This window comes from Triticum aestivum, chromosome 7B, assembly GCF_018294505.1.
Source record: "Triticum aestivum cultivar Chinese Spring chromosome 7B, IWGSC CS RefSeq v2.1, whole genome shotgun sequence".
Taxonomy (NCBI): domain Eukaryota; kingdom Viridiplantae; phylum Streptophyta; class Magnoliopsida; order Poales; family Poaceae; genus Triticum; species Triticum aestivum.
The window spans coordinates 561218269-561242592 of NC_057813.1; the positions used below are offsets into that span (position 1 = coordinate 561218269).

General features: G+C 44.5%; 1 protein-coding gene across 1 annotated transcript; it reads left to right on the forward strand.

The window, feature by feature from the left end:
* The first annotated feature begins 713 nt into the window (after nucleotides 1-713).
* LOC123162207 (beta-1,2-xylosyltransferase XYXT1) lies at nucleotides 714-3230 on the forward strand. The gene is made up of 3 exons (XM_044579993.1): nucleotides 714-1415; nucleotides 1567-1629; nucleotides 1758-3230. The coding sequence occupies exons 1-3, from the start codon at nucleotides 1307-1309 to the stop codon at nucleotides 3020-3022; spliced, it is 1437 nt and encodes a 478-aa protein (XP_044435928.1). The 5' UTR covers nucleotides 714-1306; the 3' UTR covers nucleotides 3023-3230.
* The last annotated feature ends 21094 nt before the right edge of the window (nucleotides 3231-24324 follow it).

Consider the following 24324-nt stretch of genomic DNA (forward strand, 5'->3'; position numbering starts at 1 on the left):
TTTGCGAGGTGTATGCACGGGTCCTCCATGTTTTTCTTCTTCTTTTGGGGCACCGACGCCCCATGTCTGTATACCCCAGCTTGCGGTTTTCAGGTTAATTTAATGTCGTTTTTCGTTGAATTTTTTGCGATTCTTTGCTTGCCATGCCGGGAGACAGCAAAAAGATGAGGGTGCGAGTCATTGTATATGCAGCCAGAGATTCAAAGTTTGCGGTTATTATCTTCTCCAAGTTGATCTCGGGGAAACGAATGCCGATGACGATGATGCAGAATCACAGAGTTGCGGTGGGCACGATGGTTCATAGTTGACGAAAAAGGGTTTATCCTCGTTTTATATTACAGTATAAAGCAACTCGATAGTTCATAGTTAAATTAAGCGTGATTCAGAACGAGCAATCGATCCACTAGTAGACTTTTATTTTATTTACATTACATGAAAAGTGCACAGTTCCAGCCCCCGGGAGCAAAAAAGAAATGAAAAGGCGAACCGAATGGTAATAAAGTAGCTGCAACCTGGACTGGGCAATCTCCCCTGCCATTCTGCTGTTGCGTTCGGCCTGCGATTCCTCCCATGTGCCCCAAACAATTCCGTTTGCTGGAGCAGCACGAAATGCCAAGCCCGTAGATCTGGCGCTCAGCACGGACCAGTACCACGCTTCCTTGCAAGGCATGTAAATCGATCTGGCCACCGAGAATTAGCCCGAGTTTTCAAGTGGTCGAACGCCATTAAAATGTCACCTGACATCCATTGACCTACCAACATAAATGTATAGGATTTGCAGCTCGATCGCGATCGCGGCGACGACGAGGAGGAGAAGCTCTGGCTGAGATCTTCGTGCTCGTGAACGAAATCCGAGCGGAGGCTTCGGAAAGTCCAAAGGCGCGCAAAGCAAGCAAGCGTTGGCTCAGTTCTCGTGGGACGAAAGGAAAAGGGAAAGCGGAGGGAGGGAGGCGCGAGGAAACGTGGTTTCCATGAAGTGCCAGCGAGCCCGGCTCGCTCTACCGACCAGCGGAGCGAGCTCGAATAAACTAATGGCGATCGCTTTCCAAATCATCGTCTAGTTAGTGTACTAAGTTGTATCCTTCTCCCCGGCCACTACTGCCGCGCTGTGCCCGCGCCTATCTATTTGTCCATTATCGATCGTATCCATTTCTTAATTCCTTTCCTCCCCCCGACTTAACTAATCATCGGGCTACCATTGATATGCAACTTGAGGAATGCGTTGCGATTGTGGATACTACTTGTAGTACCACAAGGAAGGGATAGGAGCTCGGTGGGTCTCTCTGCTTTCTGAGGTTGGGCCAAGATGAAGGTCCCTCTCCCTGTGAGGAGCAAGAGCTTCAAGAAGAGCAGGGGAGCCTCATGCAGCCTCCCCCTGCTGCTGCTCATTGGGGCCGTCCAGTTCTTGGTGATCGGTATGTGTTCTTCTTCCATGCATTGCATTGCATTGTTTTGTTTCGTCAGAGAAATGTTCATCCTGTTGCTGTTTGATTCATCCTGTTGCTTGTTCATCGGTTCTTCTGGCGGAAATGGAGATTTGACATTGAGGTTTGTTTCAATCTGCAGGCAAGCCTTTTCCGTCGCTCTTGATGGATAGCAGCACGAGGAGGGCCTTCTTCAATCTCGCAGGTAGGCATCATCGCCATCCTCTCAATAATCTTCTGCTACAATGTCGATGATTGGTTAGTTCACCCGGGGAAAGAAAAGAAGCTCTTGATTAAAATTTGCAATGTGAATTTCTGTGTTGTGCAATGCAGAGGAGGAATTCATCCCGGAGCCACAAGTGAGCTGCGACTTCAACGACACGAGATCCGACTACTGCGAGATGGCCGGCGCCATCCGCATCCGCGGGAGTACGTCGGAGGTGTTCGTCATGACCCCTCGCCGCGGCACCACCGCCGGGGACGTCGTCGGCGACAACGCGACGTGGATCGCCGCCAACGCCACGAGCTGGAAGATGCAGCCGTACACGCGCAAGGGGGAGGCGCGCATCATGAACGGCATCACGGCGGTCACGGTGCGGCTGGCGGACGCCGACGAGGCCCCCGCGTGCGAGGTGATGCACGACGTGCCGGCCGTGGTGTACTCCAACGGCGGCTACTGCGGCAACTACTACCACGACTTCAACGACAACATCATCCCGCTCTTCATCACCACGCGCCACCTGGGCGGCGAGGTGCAGCTGCTGGTGAAGCAGAAGCAGGCGTGGTGGTTCGGCAAGTACGGCGAGATCGTGGACGGGCTGACGAGGCACGAGGCGCTGGACCTCGACGGCGACGCGCGCGTGCACTGCTACCGGCGCGCCTTCGTGGGGCTGCCTAGCCACAAGGACCTGAGCATCGACCCGCGCCGCGCGCCCAACAACGTGTCCATGGTGGACTTCAAGCGCTTCCTCATGTGGCGGTACGCGCTGCCCCGGGAGCACGCGATCCGGACGGACGACGAGGTGGTGGGCGGGCGGAGGCCGCGGCTGCTGATCATCACGCGGCGGTCGCGGCGGCGGTTCATGAACCTGGAAGAGATCGTGGCCGCGGCGGAGGAACTCGGGTTCGAGGTGACGGCGTCGGACCTGATGTCGCCGCCCAAGAAGCAGGGCGGCGAGGCGGACGTGGTGGGCGACGGCGGGCAGGCACGGATGGCGGACGCGTCGGCGACGGTGAACGCGTTCGACGTGATGCTGGCGGTGCACGGGTCCGGGCTGACGAACCTGGTGTTCCTGCCGATGAACGCGGTGGTGATCCAGGTGGTGCCGCTGGGGCGGATGGAGGGGCTGGCCATGGACGAGTACGGCGTGCCGCCGCGGGACATGAACATGCGGTACATCCAGTACAACATCACGGCGGAGGAGAGCACGCTGTCGGAGCTGTACCCTCGCGGCCACCCGGTGTTCCTCGACCCCGGCCCCATCCACAAGCAGAGCTGGTCGCTCGTCAAAGACATCTACCTCGGCAAGCAGGACGTCCGCCTCGACATGGCCCGGTTCCGGCCCGTGCTCCAGAAGGCGCTCGACCTCCTCCGGTGACACGCACACTGACATGACACACGCCGGCGCCGGCGACGACGACACATACATACATCATGTTAATCAGATCAACTTTTTTCCCCTTCTTCTTCTCGTTCTTTGTCGACATGAAATCAAAGGTGTACACAAATTGATTCTAGTTTTTTGGCCGTTGCATGGACAACAGGATGGCGACGTTTTTGTTGTATGATTGATTGATTGTAGTCCAGTCATTTTCTCGGAGCCGTGACGAGCGTACGTGTCTGGCAAGGCAGCTAAGCGCCAACAACAAGGGGAAGAAAACAACGTCATGTGAGGCATCAAATGGTTTTCTTTAGATGGACCGACACGGCGAGGGTGGGGAATGAAGCATCAACCCTCGTGCCCCAATCGGGCTGCGCCAAAAAGATTCCACAGGTGTTATGTTGGTCGGCGAGAAATGTTGGAGCACCTACCGGACGTACCTGCATATGCCGCGCAGGGTGCGTCCAGCGGCCGTGGTGATTTTTCTTCGGCGACACCGATGGGTCTCTTCTTTGCGGCGAGCATCGACCCGACTTTGTTCATTTTTATTCAAGGGTAAGGTCATCTTCAACCCGGACCCTAAAACCGCCCGCAACCGTTTGAACCGTGTGGTTAGGATATGTTTTGTCATCCAATGTGGTCATGTTTCTGCTGGCCGGTCCACACGCTTTTTTTTTCAGCAACCAGAAGGCAAACTCGGGGAAGGGGGAGGGGCTTTGCAGGAGTGTGGACACCAATCACGTAGGACTCCGACACCCCACTGAAATCCCCCTTCCGGTCTTCTTTTCTTCCACTCCACCCATGCTCCTCCCTTCCTTTCATCTGCACCCCTCGCCGGTTCACGTCATCGTTGTACCTCTTCGGACGCCACCAGGAATCCTCGAACGTTCGTAGACCCCGCCCACGCGACTGCCCGCCTTGGACTACGCCTTGCGACCCTTATTCACCCAGGAGTCCCTCCGCAGTCAGAGACCCTCCACACCCCTGTCGATGCCGTCCATGACGGACACCGCACTCGGCAGATGTTCGATCAAATGCCATTGAGCCTCTTTTTGAACTTTTTGTTTTTTGGAGAAGCACGATGACGAGGTACTCGGTGTTCAAAGATGACTCGTGCAATGCGTGGTTGGTTGTTTATGAGGACTTCGTAAGCATAAGAAAGGGCCCAATCTTTTGGCAGAGCTTGCATGCTTCGTTTCATGAGTGAAATAACTTGCTGCCCAACAACATGCACGTCATCCATGCATGCGATGTGAAGTCGCTAACGCATCAGTGGTACACCATCTGCAACTCCGTCATGAAGTTTTGCGGTGCGATTCACCAAATGGAGGCAAGGTGGCCATTGGGCTCGTCAAACATGGAGATCGCAAGCGTTGCTTCTTATTTGTTCTATATGTTTGTTAATTCATTCATTCACTCAATGATGTTCTACATGTTCTATAGCCTCACGCACTGCCATGATGTACTACATGATCGAGGGCAGGCCATACACACACATTGTTGGATGAAGCTCAAGGGGCAGTTTATATGGGACAACATGTGAGAGTCCTGACGCTAGTGTCGTTGAATTTGGAATAGAAGATTTTGAAAAACTTGTTGAACATCCAATTATCTCATTGCTATTGTTTTACTGGAGATATTTGCATGGATGAATTGTGCTATTTCTTAATTATTTTTCAGTGTTGCATGCTATTTTCTAGAAATTATGTCCAAATATTGCTAAATTGCGTCGTGTTTGCATGTATTTTATCCGGTTTGTTGAAATATTGTTTGAAATGTATGCGACTACGGTTGGATGGGTGACTCCTGTGTCGGTATGCGTGGAATAGTCCTCACCGGTCCGCGGACAGATACGGTGTCTAGTTTGATAGTAAGCATTGGAGATGCCCAAAAGGAGTTTTATTTAAAGTAATAGGGTTGGGTCTGCTAATATAAAATCTAGAATAAAAGAGGATCTTGTTGTAGCCAACAAGTGGTACTCTTAGTCATACGAGCATATTAGTAAGACAATAAGAAACCCTATTTTATGAACGGGGTATTTTAGTCGGAACAAACTCCCGCTCTAACATGAGTAACTTTATATCCTCTATCAACTTACCATAAGGCGGTTTGGCGAGGGAAGAATTTGACAATGAAGAGAGAGCTCCCACCAAGTCGGATTGCACTAAAATAGGGAGATTAGAGTGGAATGGCCAAGGTCATCCCTTCTCGTATTATTAGGATATCTGCCTTGAAGGAAATATGCCCTAAAAGCAATAATAAATTTATTATTTATTTCCTTATTTCATAATAAATGTTTATTATTCATGCTAGACTTGTATTAACCGAAAACTTAGTACATGTGTGAATACATAGACAAAACATATTGTCCCTAGTATGCCTCTACTTAACTAGCTCGTTAATTAAAGATGGTTATGTTTCCTAACCATAGACATGTGTTGTCATTTGATGAACGGGATCACATCATTAGAAGAATGATGTGATGGACATGACTCATCCGTTAGCTTAGCATTATGATCGTTACAGTTTCATTGCTACTGCTTTATTCATGACTTATACATGTTCCTCAAACTATGAGATTATGCAACTCCCGAATACCGGAGGAACACTTTGTGTGCTACCAAACTTCACAACGTAAATGGGTGATTATAAAGGTGCTCTATAGGTGTCTCCTGAAGGAAATATGCCCTAGAGGCAATAATAAAGTTATTATTTATTTCCTTATTTCATGATAAATGTTTATTATTCATGCTAGAATTGTATTAACCGGAAACATGATATATGTGTGAATACATAGACAAACTGAGTGTCACTATTATGCCTCTAATTGACTAGCTCATTAATCAAAGATGGTTAAGTTTCCTAACCATAGACATGGGTTGTCATTTGATTAACGGGATCACATCATTAGGAGAATGATGTGATTGACTTGACCCATTCCGTTAGCCTTAGCACTTGATCATTTAGTATGTTGCTACTGCTTTCTTCATGATTTATACATGTTCCTATGACTATGAGATTATGCAACTCCCGTTTACTGGAGGAACACTTTGTGTGCTACCAAACGTCACAACGTAACTGGGTGATTATAAAGGAGCTCTACAGGTGTCTCTGAAGGTACATGTTGGGTTGGCGTATTTCGAGATTAGGATTTGTCACTCCGATTGTTGGAGAGGTATCTCTGGGCCCACTCGGTAATGCACATCACTATAAGCCTTGCAAGCATTGCAACTAATGAGTTAGTTGCGGGATGATGTATTACGGAACGAGTAAAGAGACTTCCCGATAACGAGATTGAACTAGGTATTGAGATACCGACGATCGAATCTCGGGCAAGTAACATACCGATGACAAAGGGAACAATGTATGTTGTTATGCGGTTTGACCGATAAAGATCTTCGTAGAATATGTGGGAGCCAATATGAGCATCCAGGTTCCGCTATTGGTTATTGACCGGAGACGTGTCTCGGTCATGTCTACATTGTTCTCGAACCCGTAGGGTCCGCACGCTTAAGGTTTCGATGACAGTTATATTATGAGTTTATGAGTTTTGATGTACCGAAGGAGTTCGGAGTCCCGGATGAGATCGGGAACATGAAGAGGAGTCTCGAAATGGTCGAGACGTAAAGATCGATATATTGGACGACTATATTCCGACTTCGAAAAGGTTCCGAGTGATTCGGGTATTTTTCAGAGTACCGGAGACTTACGGGAATTCGCCGGAGAGTATATGGGCCTTATTGGGCCATACGGGAATAGAGGAGAGAGGCCGAAAGGAAGGAGGCGTGCAGCCCCCCTCTGGTCCGAATTGGACAAGGGGTGCAGCCCCCTTTTCCTTCCTCCTCTCCCCCTCTTTCCTTCTCTCCTACTCTAACAAGGAAGGGGGGGGGGGAGTCCTACTCCCGGTGGGAGGAGGACTCCTCCTGGCGCGCCCCTCCTGGCCGGCCGAACCCCTCCCCCTGGCTCCTTTATATACAGGGGCAGGGGGGCACCTCTAGGACAACAACAATTGATCCCTTGGATCTCTTAGCCGTGTGCGGTGCCCCCCTCCACCATAGTCCACCTCGATAATATCGTAGTGGTGCTTAGGCGAAGCCCAGCAACGGTAGAACATCAAGATCGTCACCACGCCGTCGTGCTGACGGAACTCTCCCTCGACACTCGGCTGGATCGGAGTTCGAGGGACGTCATCGAGCTGAACGTGTGCTAGAACTCGGAGGTGTCGTAGTTTCGGTGCTTGATCGGTCGGGCCGTGAAGACGTACGACTACATCAACCGCTTTGTTCTAACGCTTCCGCTTACAGTCTGCAAGGGTATGTAGACAACACTCTTCCCTCTCGTTGCTATGCATCACCATGATCTTGCGTGTGCGTAGGAAAATTTTGAAATTACTACGTTCCCCAACAGTGGCATCCGAGCCTAGGTTTTATGCGTAGATGTTATATGCACGAGTAGAACACAAGTGAGTTTGGGCGATACAAGTCATACTGCTTACCAGCATGTCATACTTTGGTTCGGCGGTATTGTTGGATGAAGCGGCCCGGACCGAAATTACGCGAGACTGGTTCTACCGACGTGCTTTGCACACAGGTGGCTGGCGGGTGTCAGTTTCTCCAACTTTAGTTGAACCGAGTGTGGCTACGCCCGGTCCTTGTGAAGGTTAAAACAGCACCAACTTGACAAACTATCGTTGTGGTTTTAATGCGTAGGTAAGAACGGTTCTTGCTAAGCCCGTAGCAGCCACATAAAACTTGCAACAACAAAGTAGAGGACATCTAACTTGTTTTTGTAGGGCATGTTGTGATGTGATATGGTCAAGACGTGATGCTATATTTTATTGTATGAGATGATCATGTTTTGTAACCGAAGTTATCAGCAACTGGCAGGAGCCATATGGTTGTCGCTTTATTGTATGAAATGCAAACGCCCTGTAATTGCTTTACTTTATCACTAAGCGGTAGCGATAGTTGTAGAAGCAATAGATGGCGTAACGTCAATGATGCTACGATGGAGATCAAGGTGTCGCGCCGGTGACGATGGTGATCACGACGGTGCTTTGGAGATAGAGATCACAAGCACAAGATGATGATGGCCATATCATATCACTTATATTGATTGCATGTGATGTTTATCTTTTATGCATCTTATCTTGCTTTGATTAACGGTAGCATTTTAAGATGATCTCTCACTAATTATCAAGAAGTGTTCTCCCTGAGTATGCACTCTTGCGAAAGTTCTTCATGCTGAGACACCACATGATGATCGGGTGTGATAGGCTCTACGTTCAAATTCAACGGGTGCAAAACAGTTGCACACGCGGAATACTCAGGTTAAACTTGACGAGCCTAGCATATACAGATATGGCCTCAGAACACGGAGACTGAAAGGTCGAGCTTGAATCATATAGTAGATATGATCAACATATTGATGTTCACCATTGAAAACTACTCCATCTCACGTGATGATCGAACATAGTTTAATTGATTTGGATCACGTGATCACTTAGATGACTAGAGAGATGTCTGTCTAAGTGGGAGTTCTTAAGTAATATGATTAATTGAACTTTATTTTATCCTGAACTTAGTCATGGTAGTATTTTGCAAATTATGTTGAAGATCAATAGCTCGCGTTGTTGCTTCCCTATGTTTTTGCTTCCCTATGTTTTTATATGTGTTCCTAGAGAAAACTAAGTTGAAAGATGTTAGTAGCAATGATGCGGACTTGGTCCGTGATCTGAGGTTTATCCTCATTGCTGCACAGAAGAATTATGTCCTTGATGCACCGCTAGGTGACGGACCTATTGCAGGAGCAGAAGCAGACGTTATGAACGTTTGGCTAGCTCAATATGATGATTACTTGATAGTTTTGTGCACCATGCTTTATGGCTTAGAACCGGGACTACAAAAATGTTTTTGAAACGTCACGGAACATATGAGATGTTCCATGAGATGAAATTGGTATTTCAGACTCATGCCCGTGTCAAGAGGTATGAGACCTCTGACAAATACTTCGCCTAAAAGATGGAGGAGAATTGCTCAACTAGTGAGCAAGTGCTTAGATTGTCTGAGTACTACAATCACTTGAATCGAGTGGGAGTTAATCTTCCAGATAAGATAGTGATTGGCAGAGTTCTCTAGTCACCATCACCAAGTTACTGGAACTTGTGATGAACTATAATGCAAGGGATGACGAAAACGGTTCCCGAGCTCTTCATGATGCTGAAATCGATGAAGGTAGAAATCAAGAAAAGAGCATCAAGTGTTGATGATTGACAAGACCACTAGTTTCAAGAAAAGGGCAAAGGGAAAGAAAGGGAACTTCGAGCAGAATGGCAAACAAGTTGTCACTCCCGCGAGGAAGCCCAAAGCTGGACCAACGCCTGAAACTGAGTGCTTACACTGCAAAGGAAATGGTCACTGGAAGAGGAAATGCCCTGAATATTTGGTGGATAAGAAGGATGGCAAAGTGAACAAGGGTATATTTGATATACAGGTTATTGATGTGTACCTTACTAGTGTTTATAGTAGCCCCTGAGTATTTGATACTTGTTCGGTTGCTAAAAATTAGTAACTCGAAATGGGAGTTACAGAATAAACAGAGACTAGTTGAGGGTGAAGTGACGATGTGTGTTGGAAGTGGTTCCAAGATTGATATGATCATCATCACATACTCTCTATACTTTCGGGATTAGTGTTAAACCTAAATAAATGTTATTTGGCGTTTGCGTTGAGCATGAATATGATTTGATCATGTTTATTGCAATACGGTTATTCATTTAAAGTCAGAGAATAATTGTTATTCTGTTTACATGAATAAAGCCTTCGATGGTCATACACCCAATGAAAATAGTTTGTTGGATCTCGATCGTAGTGATACACATAATCATAATATTGATGCCAAAAGATGCAAAGTTGATAATGATAGTGCAACTTATTTGTGGCACTGCCGTTTGGGTCATATCAGTGTAAAGCGCATGAAGAAACTCCATGCTGATGGGTTTTTGGAATCACTTGATTATGAATCATTTGATGCTTGCGAACCGTGCCTTTTGGGCAAGATGACTAAAACTCCGTTCTTCGAAACAATGGAACGAGTTACTGATTTATTGGAAATAATACATACCGATGTATGCAATCCAATGAGTGTTGATGCTCGTGGCGAGTATCGTTATTTTCCGACCTTCATAGATGATTTGAGCAGATATGGGTATATCTACTTAATAAAACACAAGTCTGAAAACATTTGAAATGTTCAAAGAAATTCAGAGTGAAGTGAAGAATCATAGTAACAAGAAAATAAAGTTTCTACGATCTGATCGTGGAGAAGAATATTTGAGTTACAAGTTTGGCCTTCATATAAAACAATGTGGAATAGTTTCACGGCTCACGCCACATGGAACACCACAACGTTATGGTGTGTCCGAACATCGTAACGGCACTTTATTGGATATGGTGTGATCTATGATGTCTCTTATTGGTTTACCACTATCGTTTTTGGGGTTATGCATTAGAGACAGTAGCATTCACTTTAAATAGGGCACCATCAAAATCCGTTGAGACGACGCCTTATGAACTATGGTTTGGCAAGAAACCAAAGTTTTCATTTCTTAAAGTTTGGGGCTGCGATGCTTATGTGAAAAAGTTTTCAACCTGATAAGCTCAAACCCAAATCGGAGAAGTGCGTCTTCATAGAATACCCAAAGGTAACTATTGGGTACACCTTCTATCACAGATCCAAAGGCAAGTTATTCATTGCTAAGATGGATCCTTTCTAGAGAAGAAGTTTCTCTCAAAAGAAGTGAGTGGGAGGAAAGTAGAACTTGATGAGGTAATTGTACCATCTCCCTTATTGGAAAGTAGTTCATCACAGAAATCAGTTCCAGTGATTCCTACACCAATTAATGAGGAAGTTAATGATGATGATCATGAAACTTCAGATCAAGTTGCTACCAAACCTCGTAGGTCTTCCAGAGTAAGATCTGAATCAGAGTAGTACGGTAATCATGTTCTGGAAGTCATATTACTAGACCATGATAAACCTGCGAACTATGAGGAAGCGATGATGAGCCCAAATTCCGTGAAATGGTTTGAGGCCATGAAATCTGAGATGGGATCCATGCATGAGAACAAAGTGTAGACTTTGGTGGACTTGCCCGATGATCGGCAAGCCATAGAAAATAAATGGATCTTCAAGAGGAAGATAGACGCTGATAGTAGTGCTACTATCTACAAAGGTCGACTTGTCGCAAAAAGTTTATCGACAAGTTCAAGGTGTTGAATACAATGAGATTTTCTCACTCGTATCGATGCTTAAAGTATGTCCAAATCATGTTAGCAATTGCCACATTTTATGAAATCGGGCAAATGGATATCAAAACTGCATTCCTTAATGGATTTATTAAATAAGAGTTGTATATGATGCAACCAGAAGGTTTTGTCAATCCTAAAGGTGCTAACAAATTGTGCAAGCTCCAGCGATCCATCTATGGACTGGTGCAAGCATCTCGGAGTTGGAATATACACTTTGATAAGTTGATCAAAGCATATAGTTTTATATGGACTTGGAGTGAAGCCTGTATTTACAATAAAGTGAGTGGGAGCACTACAGCCTTTCTGATAAGTATATGTGAGTGACATATTGTTGATCAGAAATGATGTAGAATTTTTCTGGAAAGCATAAAGAAGTGTTTGAAAGGAGTTCTTTAAAAGAAAGACCTTAGTAAAGCTACTTACATATTGAGCATCAAGATCTATTGAGATAGATCAAGACGCTTGATAAGATTTTCAATGAGTACATACCTTGACAAGATTTTGAAGTAGTTCAAAATGGAACAATCAAAGAAAGAGTTCTTGCCTATGTTGCAAAGGTATGAAATTGAGTAAGACTCAAATCCCGACCACGGCAGAAAATAGAAAGAGAATGAAAGTCATTCCCTATGCATCAGTCATAGGTTCTATAAAAGTATGCCATGCTATGGACCAGACCTATTGTATACTCTGCCCTGGTTTGGCAAGGGAGTACAATAGTGATCTAGGAGTAGATCACTGGACATTGGTCAAAATTATCCTTAGTGGAATAAGGATATGTTTCTCAATTATGGAGGTGGAAAAAGGTTCGTCGTAAAGGGTTACGTCAATACAAGTTTTGGCACTGATCCAGATGACTCTAAGTCTCAATCTGGATACATATTGAAAGTGGGAGCAATTAGCTAGAGTAGCTCCGTGCAGAGCATTGTAGACATAGAATATTTGCAAAATACATATGGCTCTGAATGCGACAGACCCGTTGACTAAACTTCTCTCATGAACAAGACATGATCATACCTTAGTACACTTTGGGTGTTAATCACATAGCGATGTGAACTAGATTATTGACTCTAGTAAACCCTTTGGGTGTTGGTCACATGACGATGTGAACTATGGGTGTTAATCACATACAGATGTGAATATTGGTGTTGAATCACATGATGATGTGAACTAGATTATTGACTCTAGTGCAAGTGGGAGACTGAAGGAAATATGCCCTAGAGGCAATAATAAAGTTATTATTTATTTCCTTATTTCATGATAAATGTTTATTATTCATGCTAGAATTGTATTAACCGGAAACATGATACATGTGTGAATACATAGATAAACTGAGTGTCACTAGTATGCCTCTACTTGACTAGCTCGTTAATCAAAGATGGTTAAGTTTCCTAACCATAGACATGGGTTGTCATTTGATTAACGGGATCACATCATTAGGATAATGATGTGATTGACTTGACCCATTCCGTTAGCCTTAGCACTTGATCGTTTAGTATGTTGCTATTGCTTTCTTCATGACTTATACATGTTCCTATGACTATGAGATTATGCAACTCCCGTTTACTGGAGGAACACTTTGTGTGCTACCAAACGTCACAACGTAACTGGGTGATTATAAAGGAGCTCTATAGGTGTCTCCAAAGGTACATGTTGGGTTGCCGTATTTCGAGATTAGGATTTGTCACTCCGATTGTCGGAGAGGTATCTCTGGGCCCACTCAGTAATGCACATCACTATAAGCCTTGCAAGCATTGCAACTAATGAGTTAGTTGCGGGATGATGTATTACGGAACGAGTAAAGAGACTTGCCGATAACGAGATTGAACTAGGTATTGAGATACCGACGATCGAATCTCGGGCAAGTAACATACCGATGACAAAGGGAACAACGTATGTTGTTATGCAGTTTGACCGATAAAGATCTTCGTAGAATATGTGGGAGTCAATATGAGCATCCAGGTTCCGCTATTGGTTATTGACCGGAGACGTGTCTCGGTCATGTCTACATTGTTCTCGAACCCGTAGGGTCCGCACGCTTAAGGTTTTGATGACAGTTCTATTATGAGTTTATGAGTTTTGATGTACCGAAGGAGTTCGGAGTCCCGGATGAGATCGGGGATATTTCGAGGAGTCTCGAAATGGTCGAGACGTAAAGATCGATATATTGGATGACTATATTCGGACTTTGGAAAGGTTCCGAGTGATTCGGGTATTTTTCGGAGTACCGGAGAGTTACAGGAATTCGCCGGAGAGTATATGGCCCTTATTGGGCCATACGGGAATAGAAGAGAGAGGCCGAAAGGAAGGAGGCGCGCAGCCCCCCTCTGGTCTGAATTGGACAAGGGGAGCAGCCCCCTTTTCCTTCCTCCTCTCCCCCTCTTTCCTTCTATCCTACTCCAACAAGGAAGGGGGGAGTCCTACTCCCGGTGGGAGGAGGACTCCTCCTGGCGCGCCCCTCCTGGCCGGTCGAACCCCTCCCCCTGGCTCCTTTATATACGGGGGCAGGGGGAACCTCTAGGACAACAACAATTGATCCCTTGGATCTCTTAGCCGTGTGGCGGTGCCCCCCTCCACCATAGTCCACCTCGATAATATCGTAGCGGTGCTTAGGCTAAGCCCTGCGACGGTAGAACATCAAGATCATCACCATGCCGTCGTGCTAACGGAACTCTCCCTCGACACTCGACTGGATCGGAGTTTAAGGGACGTCATCGAGCTGAACATGTGCTAGAACTCGGAGGTGCCGTAGTTTCGGTGCTTGATCGGTCGGGCCGTGAAGACATACGACTACATCAACCGCGTTGTTCTAACGCTTCCGCTTACAGTCTACAAGGGTATGTAGACAACACTCTTCCCTCTCGTTGCTATGCATCACCATGATCTTACGTGTGCATAGGAATTTTTTTGAAATTACTACGTTCCCCAACATCTCCGAAGGTGTTTGTTGGGTTGGCATAGATCGAGATTAGGATTCGTCACTCCGTGTTTCGGAGAGGTATCTCTGGCCCTCTCGGTAATACTCATCACTATAAGCCTTGCAAGCATTATGACTAATGAGTCAGTTGCGGGATGAAGTATTACAGAACGAGTAAAGAGACGTACCGGTAACGAGATTGAACTAGGTATAATGATTCCGACGATCAAATCTCGGGCAAATAACATACCAATGACGAAGGGAACAACATATGTTGTTATGTGGTTTGACCGATAAAGATCTTCGTAGAATATGTAGGAACCAATATGAGCATCCAGGTTCCACTATTGGTTATTGACCGGAGATGTGTCTCGGTCATGTCTACATAGTTCTTGAACCCATAGGGTCCGCACGCTTAACATTCAATGACGATATGTATTATGAGTTATGTGTTTTTGATGACCGAAGTTTGTTTGGAGTCCCGGATGAGATCACAGACGTGACGAGGAGTCTCGAAATGGTTGAGAAATAAAGATAGATATATTGTACGACTATATTCGGACACTAGAAGTGTTCTGGAGAAGTTTCGGATAAAACTGGAGTGCCGGAGGGTTACGGGAGCCCCCCGTAGGAACTAATGGGCCTCTTGGGCCTTAGTGGAGATATAGAGGGGGAACCCCCTTTCCCTTGGGTCCAGGGAAGGGGGGCGGCGCCCCCCTTTCCTTCTCCCTCTCCCTCTCCTTCCTTCACCCTCTCTCCCTCTTGGTGGAATCCTACTAGGACTAGTAGTCCTAGTAGGACTCCCCTTGTGGGGCGCGCCCTAGGAGGGCCGGCCGACCTTCCCTTTCTCCTCTATATACGGGTGCAGGGGGCACCCTAGGATAGACAAGTTTCTCTCCCAACCATGTGCGATGCCCCTCCACAGTTACACACCTCGATCATAACATCGTAGTGCTTAGGCGAAGCCCTGCGCCGGTAACATCATCATCACCGTCGCCACGCTGTCGTGCTGATGGAACTCACCCTCGTCCTCAACTAGATCAAGATCACGAGGGACGTCATCAAGATGAATTTGTGCTGAACGCGGAGGTGTTGTATGTTCGGTACTTGATCGGTTGGATCGTGAAGAAGTTCGACTACATCAACCGCGTTATTGAAATGCTTTCGGTCTACGAGGGTATGTGGACACACTCTCTCCTCTCGTTGTTATGCATCACCTAGATAGATCTTGCGTGATCGTAGGATTTTTTTTTGAAATTACCGCATTCCCCAATAGTGGCATCTGAGCCAGGTCTATGCGTATATCTTATATGCACGAGTAGAACACAAAGAGTTGTGGGCGATAATAGTCATAATGCTTACCACCAACATCTTACTTTGATTCGGCGGTATTGTTGGATGAAGCGTCCCGGACCAATATTACACGACCACGTTCATGAGTGGTCCTACCGACGTGCTTTTGCACAAAGGTGGCTGGCAGGTGTTTGTTTCTCCAACTTTAGTTGAATCGAGTTTGACTATGGTCGGTCCTTGTTGAAGGTTAAAACATCACACTTGATGAAAAATAGTTGTGGTTTTGATGCATAGGTAAGAACGGTTCTTGCTAGAAGCCCGTAGCAGACACGTAAAACTTGCAACAACAAAGTAGAGGGCGTCTAACTTGTTTTTGCAGGGCTTGCTGTGATGTGATATGGTCAAGGCATGATGTGATATAAATTGTTGTATGAGATGATCATGTTTTGTAACAAAGTTACCGGCAACTGGAAAGAGCCATATGGTTGTCGCTTTATTGTATGAAATGCAATCTCCATGTAATTGTTTTACTTTATTACTAAGCCGTAGCGATAGTCGTAATAACAATAGTTGGCGAGACGACAACGATGCTACGATGGAGATCAAGGTGTCGCGCCGGTGACGATGGAGATCATGACGATGCTTCGGTGATGGAGATCATGAGCACAAGATGATGATGGACATATTATGTCACATATTTTGATTGCATGTGATGTTTATCTTTTATGCATCTTATTGTTCTTAGTACGGTGGTAGCATTATAAGATGATCCCTTACTAAATTTCAAGGTATAAGTGTTCTCCCTGAGTATGCACCGTTGCTACAGTTAGTCGTGCCGAGACACCATGTGATGATTAGGTGTGATAAGCTCTATGTTCACATACAACGGGTGCAAGCCAGTTTTGCACACGCAGAAAACTCGGATTAAACTTGACGAGCATAACATATGCAGATATGGCCTCGGAACACGGAGACCGAAAGGTCGAACGTGAATCATATAGTAGATATGATCAACATTGTGATGTTCACCATTGAAAACTACTCCATCTCACGTGATGATCGGACATGGTTTAGTTGATTTGGATCACGTGATCATTTAGATGACTAGAGGGATGTCTATCTAAGTGGGAGTTCTTAAGTAATATGATTAATTGAACTTTAATTTATCATGAACTTAGTCCTGATAGTTATTTTGCATGTCTATGTTATTGCAGATCAATGGCCCGTGCTACCGTTCCTTTGAATTTTAATGCGTTCCTAGAGAAAGCTAAGTTGAAAGATGATGCAGCAACTACACAACTGGGTTCGTAACTTGAGGATTATCCTCATTGCTGCACAGAAGAATTACGTCCTGGAAGCACCGTTAGGTGTACCACCCGTGCCAGCAACTGCAGACATTGTGAATGCCTGGCAGACGCGTGTTGATGACTACTCGATAGTTCAGTGTGCCATGCTTTACGGTTTAGAATCGGGACTTCAAATACGTTTTGAACATCATGGAGCATATGAGATGTTCCAAGAGTTGAAGTTAATATTTCAAGCAAATGCTTGAGTTGAGAGATATGAAGTTTCCAACAAGTTCTACAACTGCAAAATGGAGGAGAATAGTTCTGTCAGTGAACACATACTCAGAATGTTGATGTCTACTACACAACCTTCTTCTTGTAGACGTTGTGGGCCCTCCAAGTGCAGAGGTTTGTAGGACAGTAGCAAATTTCTGTCAAGTGGATGACCTAAGGTTTATCAATCCGTGGGAGGTGTAGGATGAAGATGGTCTCTCTCAAACAACCCTGCAACCAAATAACAAAGAGTCTCTTATGTCCCCAACACACCCAATACAATGGTAAATTGTATAGGTGCACTAGTTCGGCGAAGAGATGGTAATACAAGTGCAATATGGATGGTAGATATGAGTATTTGTAATCTGAAAATATAAAAACAGCAAGGTAACTAATGATAAAAGTGAGCGTAAACGGTATTGCAATGCTAAGAAACAAGGCCTAAGGTTCATACTTTCACTAGTGCAAGTTCTCTCAACAATAATAACATAATTGGATCATATAACTATCCCTCAACATGCAACAAAGAGTCACTCCAAAGTCACTAATAGCAGAGAACAAATGAAGAGATCATTGTAGGGTACCAAACCACCTCAAAGTTATCCTTTCTGATCGATCTATTCAAGAGTCCATAGTAAAATAACACGAAGCTATTCTTTCCGTTCGATCTATCCTAGAGTTCGTACTAGAATAACACCTTAAGACACAAATCAACCAAAACCCTAATGCCACCTAGATACTCCAATGTCACCTCAAGTATCCGTGGGTATGATTATACGATATGCATCACACAATCTCAGATTCATCTATTCAAACCAACACAAAGTACTTCAAAGAGTGCCCCAAAGTTTCTACCAGAGAGTCAAGACGAAAACCTGTGCCAACCCCTATGCATAAGTTCATTGAACCTGCAAGTTGATCACCAAAACATACATCAAGTAGATCATGTGAATATCCCATTGTCACCACAGATAAGCACGGCAAGACATACATCAAGTGTTCTCAAATCCTTAAAGACTCAATCTGACAAGACAACTTCAAGGGGAAAACTCAATTCATCACAAGAGAGTAGAGGGGGAGAAACATCATAAGATCCAACTATAATAGAAAAGCTCGCGATACATCAAGATCGTACCACCTCAAGAACACGAGAGAGAGAGAGAGATCAAACACATAGCTACTGGTACATACCCTCAGCCCTGAGGGTGAACTACTCCCTCCTCGCCATGGAGAGCGTCGGGATGATGAAGATGGCCATGGGTGAGGGATCCCCTCTCCGGCAGGGTGTCGGAACAGGGTCCCAATTGGTTTTTGGTGGCTACAGAGGCTTGCGGCGGCAGAACTCCCGATCTATTGTTGTCTTTGATGTTTTAGGGTATATGGATATATATAGGCGAAAGAAGTCGGTCAGGGGAGCCACGAGGGGCCCACGAGGGTGGGGGCGTCCAGGGGGTAGGACGCACCTCCCTGCCTCGTGGCTTCCTTGTTGCTTCCCTTACATGCACTCCAAGTCTCCTGGATTGCTTCCATTCAAAAAATAACTCTCCTGAAGGTTTCATTCCATTTGGACTCCATTTGATATTCCTTTTCTTCGAAACACTGAAATAGGCAAAAAAACAACAATTTGGGTTGGGCCTCCGGTTAGTAGGTTAGTCCCAAAAATGATATAAAAGTGTATAGTAAAGCCCATAAACATCCAAAACAGGTAATATAATAGCATGGAACAATAAAAAATTATAGATACGTTGGAGACGTATCAAATGTTTGGGTACCATAACCACTTGACTCAGCTGGGAGTTAATCTTCCTGATGATAGTGTCATTGACAGATTTCTTCAATCACTACCACCAAGCTATAAAGGCTTCGTGTTGAACTATAATATGCAAGGGATGAACAAGACTATTGCCGAGCTCTTCGCGATGCTAAAGGCTGCGGAGGTAGAAATCAAGAAGGAGCATCAAGTGTTGATGGTCAACAAGACCACTAGTTTCAAGAAAAAGGGCAAAGGGAAGAAGGGGAACTTCAAGAAGAACGACAAGAAAGTTGCTGCTCAAGAGAAGAAACCCAAGTCTGGACCTAAGCCTGAAACTTAGTGCTTCTACTACAAAGGGACTAGTCACTGGAAGCGGAACTGCCCCAAGTATTTGGCGGATAAGAAGGATGGCAAAGTGAAAGGTATATTTGATATACATGTTATTGATGTGTACCTTACTAATGCTCGTAGTAGCGCCTGGGTATTTGAAACTGGTTCTGTTGCTCATATTTGCAACTCAAAACATGGGCTATGGATTAAACGAAGATTGGCTAAGGATGAGATGATGATGCGCGTGGGAAATGGTCCAAGGTGGATGTGATCTCCGTCGGCATGCTACCTCTACATCTACCATCAATAATAGTTTTAGACCTGAATAATTGTTATTTGGTGCCAGCGCATGAACATTATATGTGGATATTGTTTGATGCGAGACAGTTATTCATTTAAATCAAAGAATAATGGTTGTTCTATTTATATGAGTAATATCTTTTATGGTCATGCACCTTTGTTGAGTGGTCTATTTTTGTTGAATCTCGATAGTGATGATAAACATATTCATAATATTGAAGCCAAAAGATGCAAAGTTGATAATGATAGTGCAACTTATTTGTGGCACTGTCGTTTGGGTCATATCGGTGTAAAGCACATAAAGAAACTCCATGTTGATGGACTTTTGGAATCACTTGATTATGGATCACTTGGTGCTTGCGAACCATGCCTCATGGGCAAGCTGACTAAAACTCCCACCAGTACACGTCGGTGCTATACAAACGGTTTTAAACCCCTTTCTGCGACGGCATTCGGAACCGTCACCTAGTGAGTGTGGGCGATTAGGGGGTCCTTCCCACATGACCCAGAAACCGTCGGGGATATGCCCTCCTGGCACACACGCTCAGAAAAATGAGGCGTGTGCGACCGGCGAGCGAGAAAATACGGTTATACATATAGTAGTGCTAAAAAATACAATTATACAGGCGAAATCATTTCCGGTCATAAGTTCATCCCACACAGTCAGTCCCCGCGAAACGTTTCCGTTCGTACATACATCCCAGATAGTCGCTGCAAGGAAAACGTTTCCGTTCGTAGGCACATCACACACAATTTTCCCCGTTAAATCATTTGTGATGGCCTTCCCATTGCACACAATATTAATAATTTTATCATTTGCATTATTGAATGCATCACACATGGTGCGTAGAAGAAACTATGTGCGTTGCCTTAGGTCACCGCCCACGGTATTGTCTCAATAACCTTTTGCAATAGCAAAAACTAATTAGCAGGCTAATTGCCCTATTATTAATAATAATCCATTTATTAATCTAATTGACATTCATATTAAACACATAATATATTTCATTCCCATATTAAGGAAGCAGGATTTCATAATTGAAATACATCAGAGTACAACATGATATAGCTTCAGCACTCAGCTACCCCATTACACAACTGCACCAGCACCAAGTTTCACGTGCAACATCTAGAACCTTTCGAAATTAGCATCATAGACGGTACATAGACAGATGCATCTCATCGGGAAAACTGCTGAAGCGGAAGGCGAATATTGAGCATTCATTGATGTTGAAGGTCTTTGCAACTTTAGGCCAGTTCATGTGGATGATTGACCGTCCATCCTTCATCCTCTTCAGGAACACTTCAATATTGAATCGTGGATGTTGTATGAAAACCTTCCTCGCTTCCTGTCCATACAGGTGGTTTGAGAGGTAATCATCAGTGAACTGTTTTGGAAATGCCTGAAAACAAGGATGTGTATAAATATCTTTTCTATATTGGAAATGAGGAAAAGGAATAAAAAAACAAGGTATAATAGTATACAATAACATAATGCAACCACAACAATTGAACATCACAATGCAGAATTGAACCAGGCAGTTAACTAAACACCACAACAAATTAACCAACCGTTAACTGAGCACCACATTGCACAAATATAACATACACCTAATAGAAGATCAGACAGTTAACCAAACCAAGCATGCTTAACAACTTGGAAATATAGCAATTGTATTTGTTTCTCATGTATTTGGTACAGCCAAATTCGATTTATTTCTCACATGGTATACAATAACAGAATGCAGGCACGACAATTGAGCATCGCATTGCAGAATTGAACCAAGCAGTTAACTAAACACCACAACAAATGAACCAACCGTTAATTGGCACCACATTGCACAAATATAACATACTCCTAATAGAAAATCGAATAGTTTCAAACCAAGCATGCTTAACAACTTGGAAATATAGCAATTGTATTTGTTTCTCATGTATTTAGTACAACCAAATTCGATTTATTTCTCACATGGTATACAATAACAGAATGCACACACAACAATTGAACATCCCATTGCAGAATTGAACCAAACAGTTAACTAAACACCACAACAAATGAACCAAACGTTAATTGAGCACCACATTGCACAATATAACATACTCCTAATAGAAGATCAGAAAATTAACCAAAAAGCATGCTTGACAACTTGGAAAATTGCACCCTAAAGAATTGAACATCACATTTGCATAATTGAACCAAACAGTTAACTGAACACCACATTGCACGACATATAGAACATATACACTAGAGCAAAAGATTGCATGGTAAAAGTAGATAGCACAATTCACTAAAATTTGCTAAGGAAAGGTAGTAGCTAGCAAACTGAACATGGGTCCTTATAGTGAGCTAATAAGACAAGCTACTGATTGTCGGAGATATCAATGATGATTGGCTCCTTGGACATGGAAGAGGGCGAGGCCTCCGCATCGTGGATGCCCTCGTCATAGTGGTGAGGTGCCTGAGCCGCTCCGGGCACCAACCTGCCGGCTCTCGAGATGAGGTAAGCACGTGCACGCTGAGAAAACACCTCGTAGTCTTCAATGCACCGACGATGGCCTTGAGAAAACGCCATGAACTATCGTTTAAAGCAGCCAACCGCACCGCAGCATCGGCGCGCGAGGCGTCGATGGTGGCCTTGATGGCGAGGTGCTCCTCCAAGTTCTGGGGGTCGGCACGAATGGCAGCCATCGCGACCTCATCCGCTCGTGCGGCCGTGATTTGCTTCTCTGCTGCCAAATGCTCCTTGAGATCCTGACTATACTGCGTGCACCATGGCTTAGGATGGCGCTTATTTGGTGGAGGGGTTGGTGATTTGGGTGGAAGTTGTCGCGCTCGCACTGGCGGTCGGGGCATGTGGGATGTGGAAGGAGGAGGAGGACGAGGTTTGGGTGTGGATTACCTGCCTGGATAGGCGAGGCCAAGCAGCATGAAGGATGGTCGCCAGCAAGGAGGCGGCGCTGGAAGCAAGGAGTGAAGGTTTCAACTTGGAAAGGAAGGCGGAAACAGGGAAATGTGGCTTTTGGTAGGGGGAGGGGGCGGGGAGGTAGATATTTACATGGAAGCCAAAATTTTGGAATCGCTTCAGCGAAAAAACTGGCGTGCAAAGTGTCATCAGACACGGTCCCTTATTCAGAGCGGGCTGTGGACTGTAGCCGACGAACCTTCTCGAGTAAGCCATAGGCGCACTATGCACCAACGGTGCTCCATGATATTTTGTACTGCATCTCACACGGTTGGTGATAATAAACTGTGTGGGATCTACCTGATTTTTCATCTTGATTTGAATTACATAATGGGGTCACAGCTACAAAGGATGGTGTTTGAATTGCTAGAATTTCTATCTATAGTGAACATGCAACTATAGGTGTGTCGTCAATTTTTTTGAAATTATTCAGGGTTCGTTTGGACATTTTTATATGGTAACTGGGTTTTCTTGGTATTTCAGGTGCACAATTCAAAATTAAACCACAGATTGATGCTTACGTCTCCTTCAAGAAATGGGGATGAATTTCAAACACCACAACACCGTGGCTCTCCGGCAAATGTTGAGGTGCTTGCTTTTGTAATTCTAGTAAATACAAAACTCATCTAAAATTCATGAACCTTGGCATGCTATCATGGAACGGCATGAAGATGCTGGGGTAAAAATATGTTGTCCCATTTGGGCCAGGTTATGGTATAAGCTTCTGGCAAACCAGAGCTTCTCTCACAACAAGCATGATGATTTCGGTAGGGAACATTTCACCTTTTTGGACGAAACGATATCCGTTGCATCTTCTCGATGTCAAGTTTTTTTCCTAGTGTCAAGATAGAATAACAGGGGTGTTGTGTTAATATTTGGGATTTTTTGTGGTTCGCTTGGACATTTTTATACATATAACTGAGTTTTCTATGCATTCATGTGCATAATTCAAATTTGAACTACATGCACATGCTCTAATGCATATAAATTAGTTGAAAAATTCAAATTTGTGTCCTTGGTTGCATGCTTAATTAGGTCACATGCAAGAAATGAGAATGAATGTCAAACACCCTGCCACCATCATTCGGCCGCAAACATTGAGATATATACCTGGTTTTTAAATCCTAGTAAATCCAAAGCTCGTCTGAAATTCATGAAATTTGGCATGCTGTCTTGGAGCGGCATCAACATGTCGTGGTAAATTTTTTGTCCCATTTGGGGCAGGTTTGGGGATATACTTCTCACAAACCAGAGCTTTTCACAACAAGCCCGATGGTTTCGGTAGGGAATGTTTCACCTTTCTGGACGAAACGATATGCATTGCCTCTTCTCGATTTCAATTTTTTCCTAGTGTCAACATAGATCAATAGGGGTGTTGTGTCAATTTTTGGGATTTTTGGGGGTTTGCTTGGACATTATTATACATTAACTGAGTTTTCTATGCATTCATGTGCATAATTCAAATTTGAACTACATGTACACATATGCTCCAATGCATATAAATTGGTTGAAAATTCAAATATGTGTCCTTGGTTGCATGCTTAATTAGGTCCCATGCAAGAAATGAGAATGAATGTCAAACACCCTGCCACCGTCACTCGGCCGCAAACATTGAGATATATACCTGGTTTTTAAATTCTAGTAAATCCAAAGCTCGTCTGAAATTCATTAAACTTGGCATGCTGTTATGGAGCGGCATCAACATGTCGTGGTAAATTTTTTGTCCCATTTGGGGCAGGTTTGGGGATATGCTTCTCACAAACTAGAGCTTCTCACAACAAGCCCGATGGTTTTGGTAGGGAACGTTTCACCTTTCTGGACGAAACGAGATGCATTGCCTCTTCTCGATTTCAATTTATTTTCTAGTGTCAGCATAAA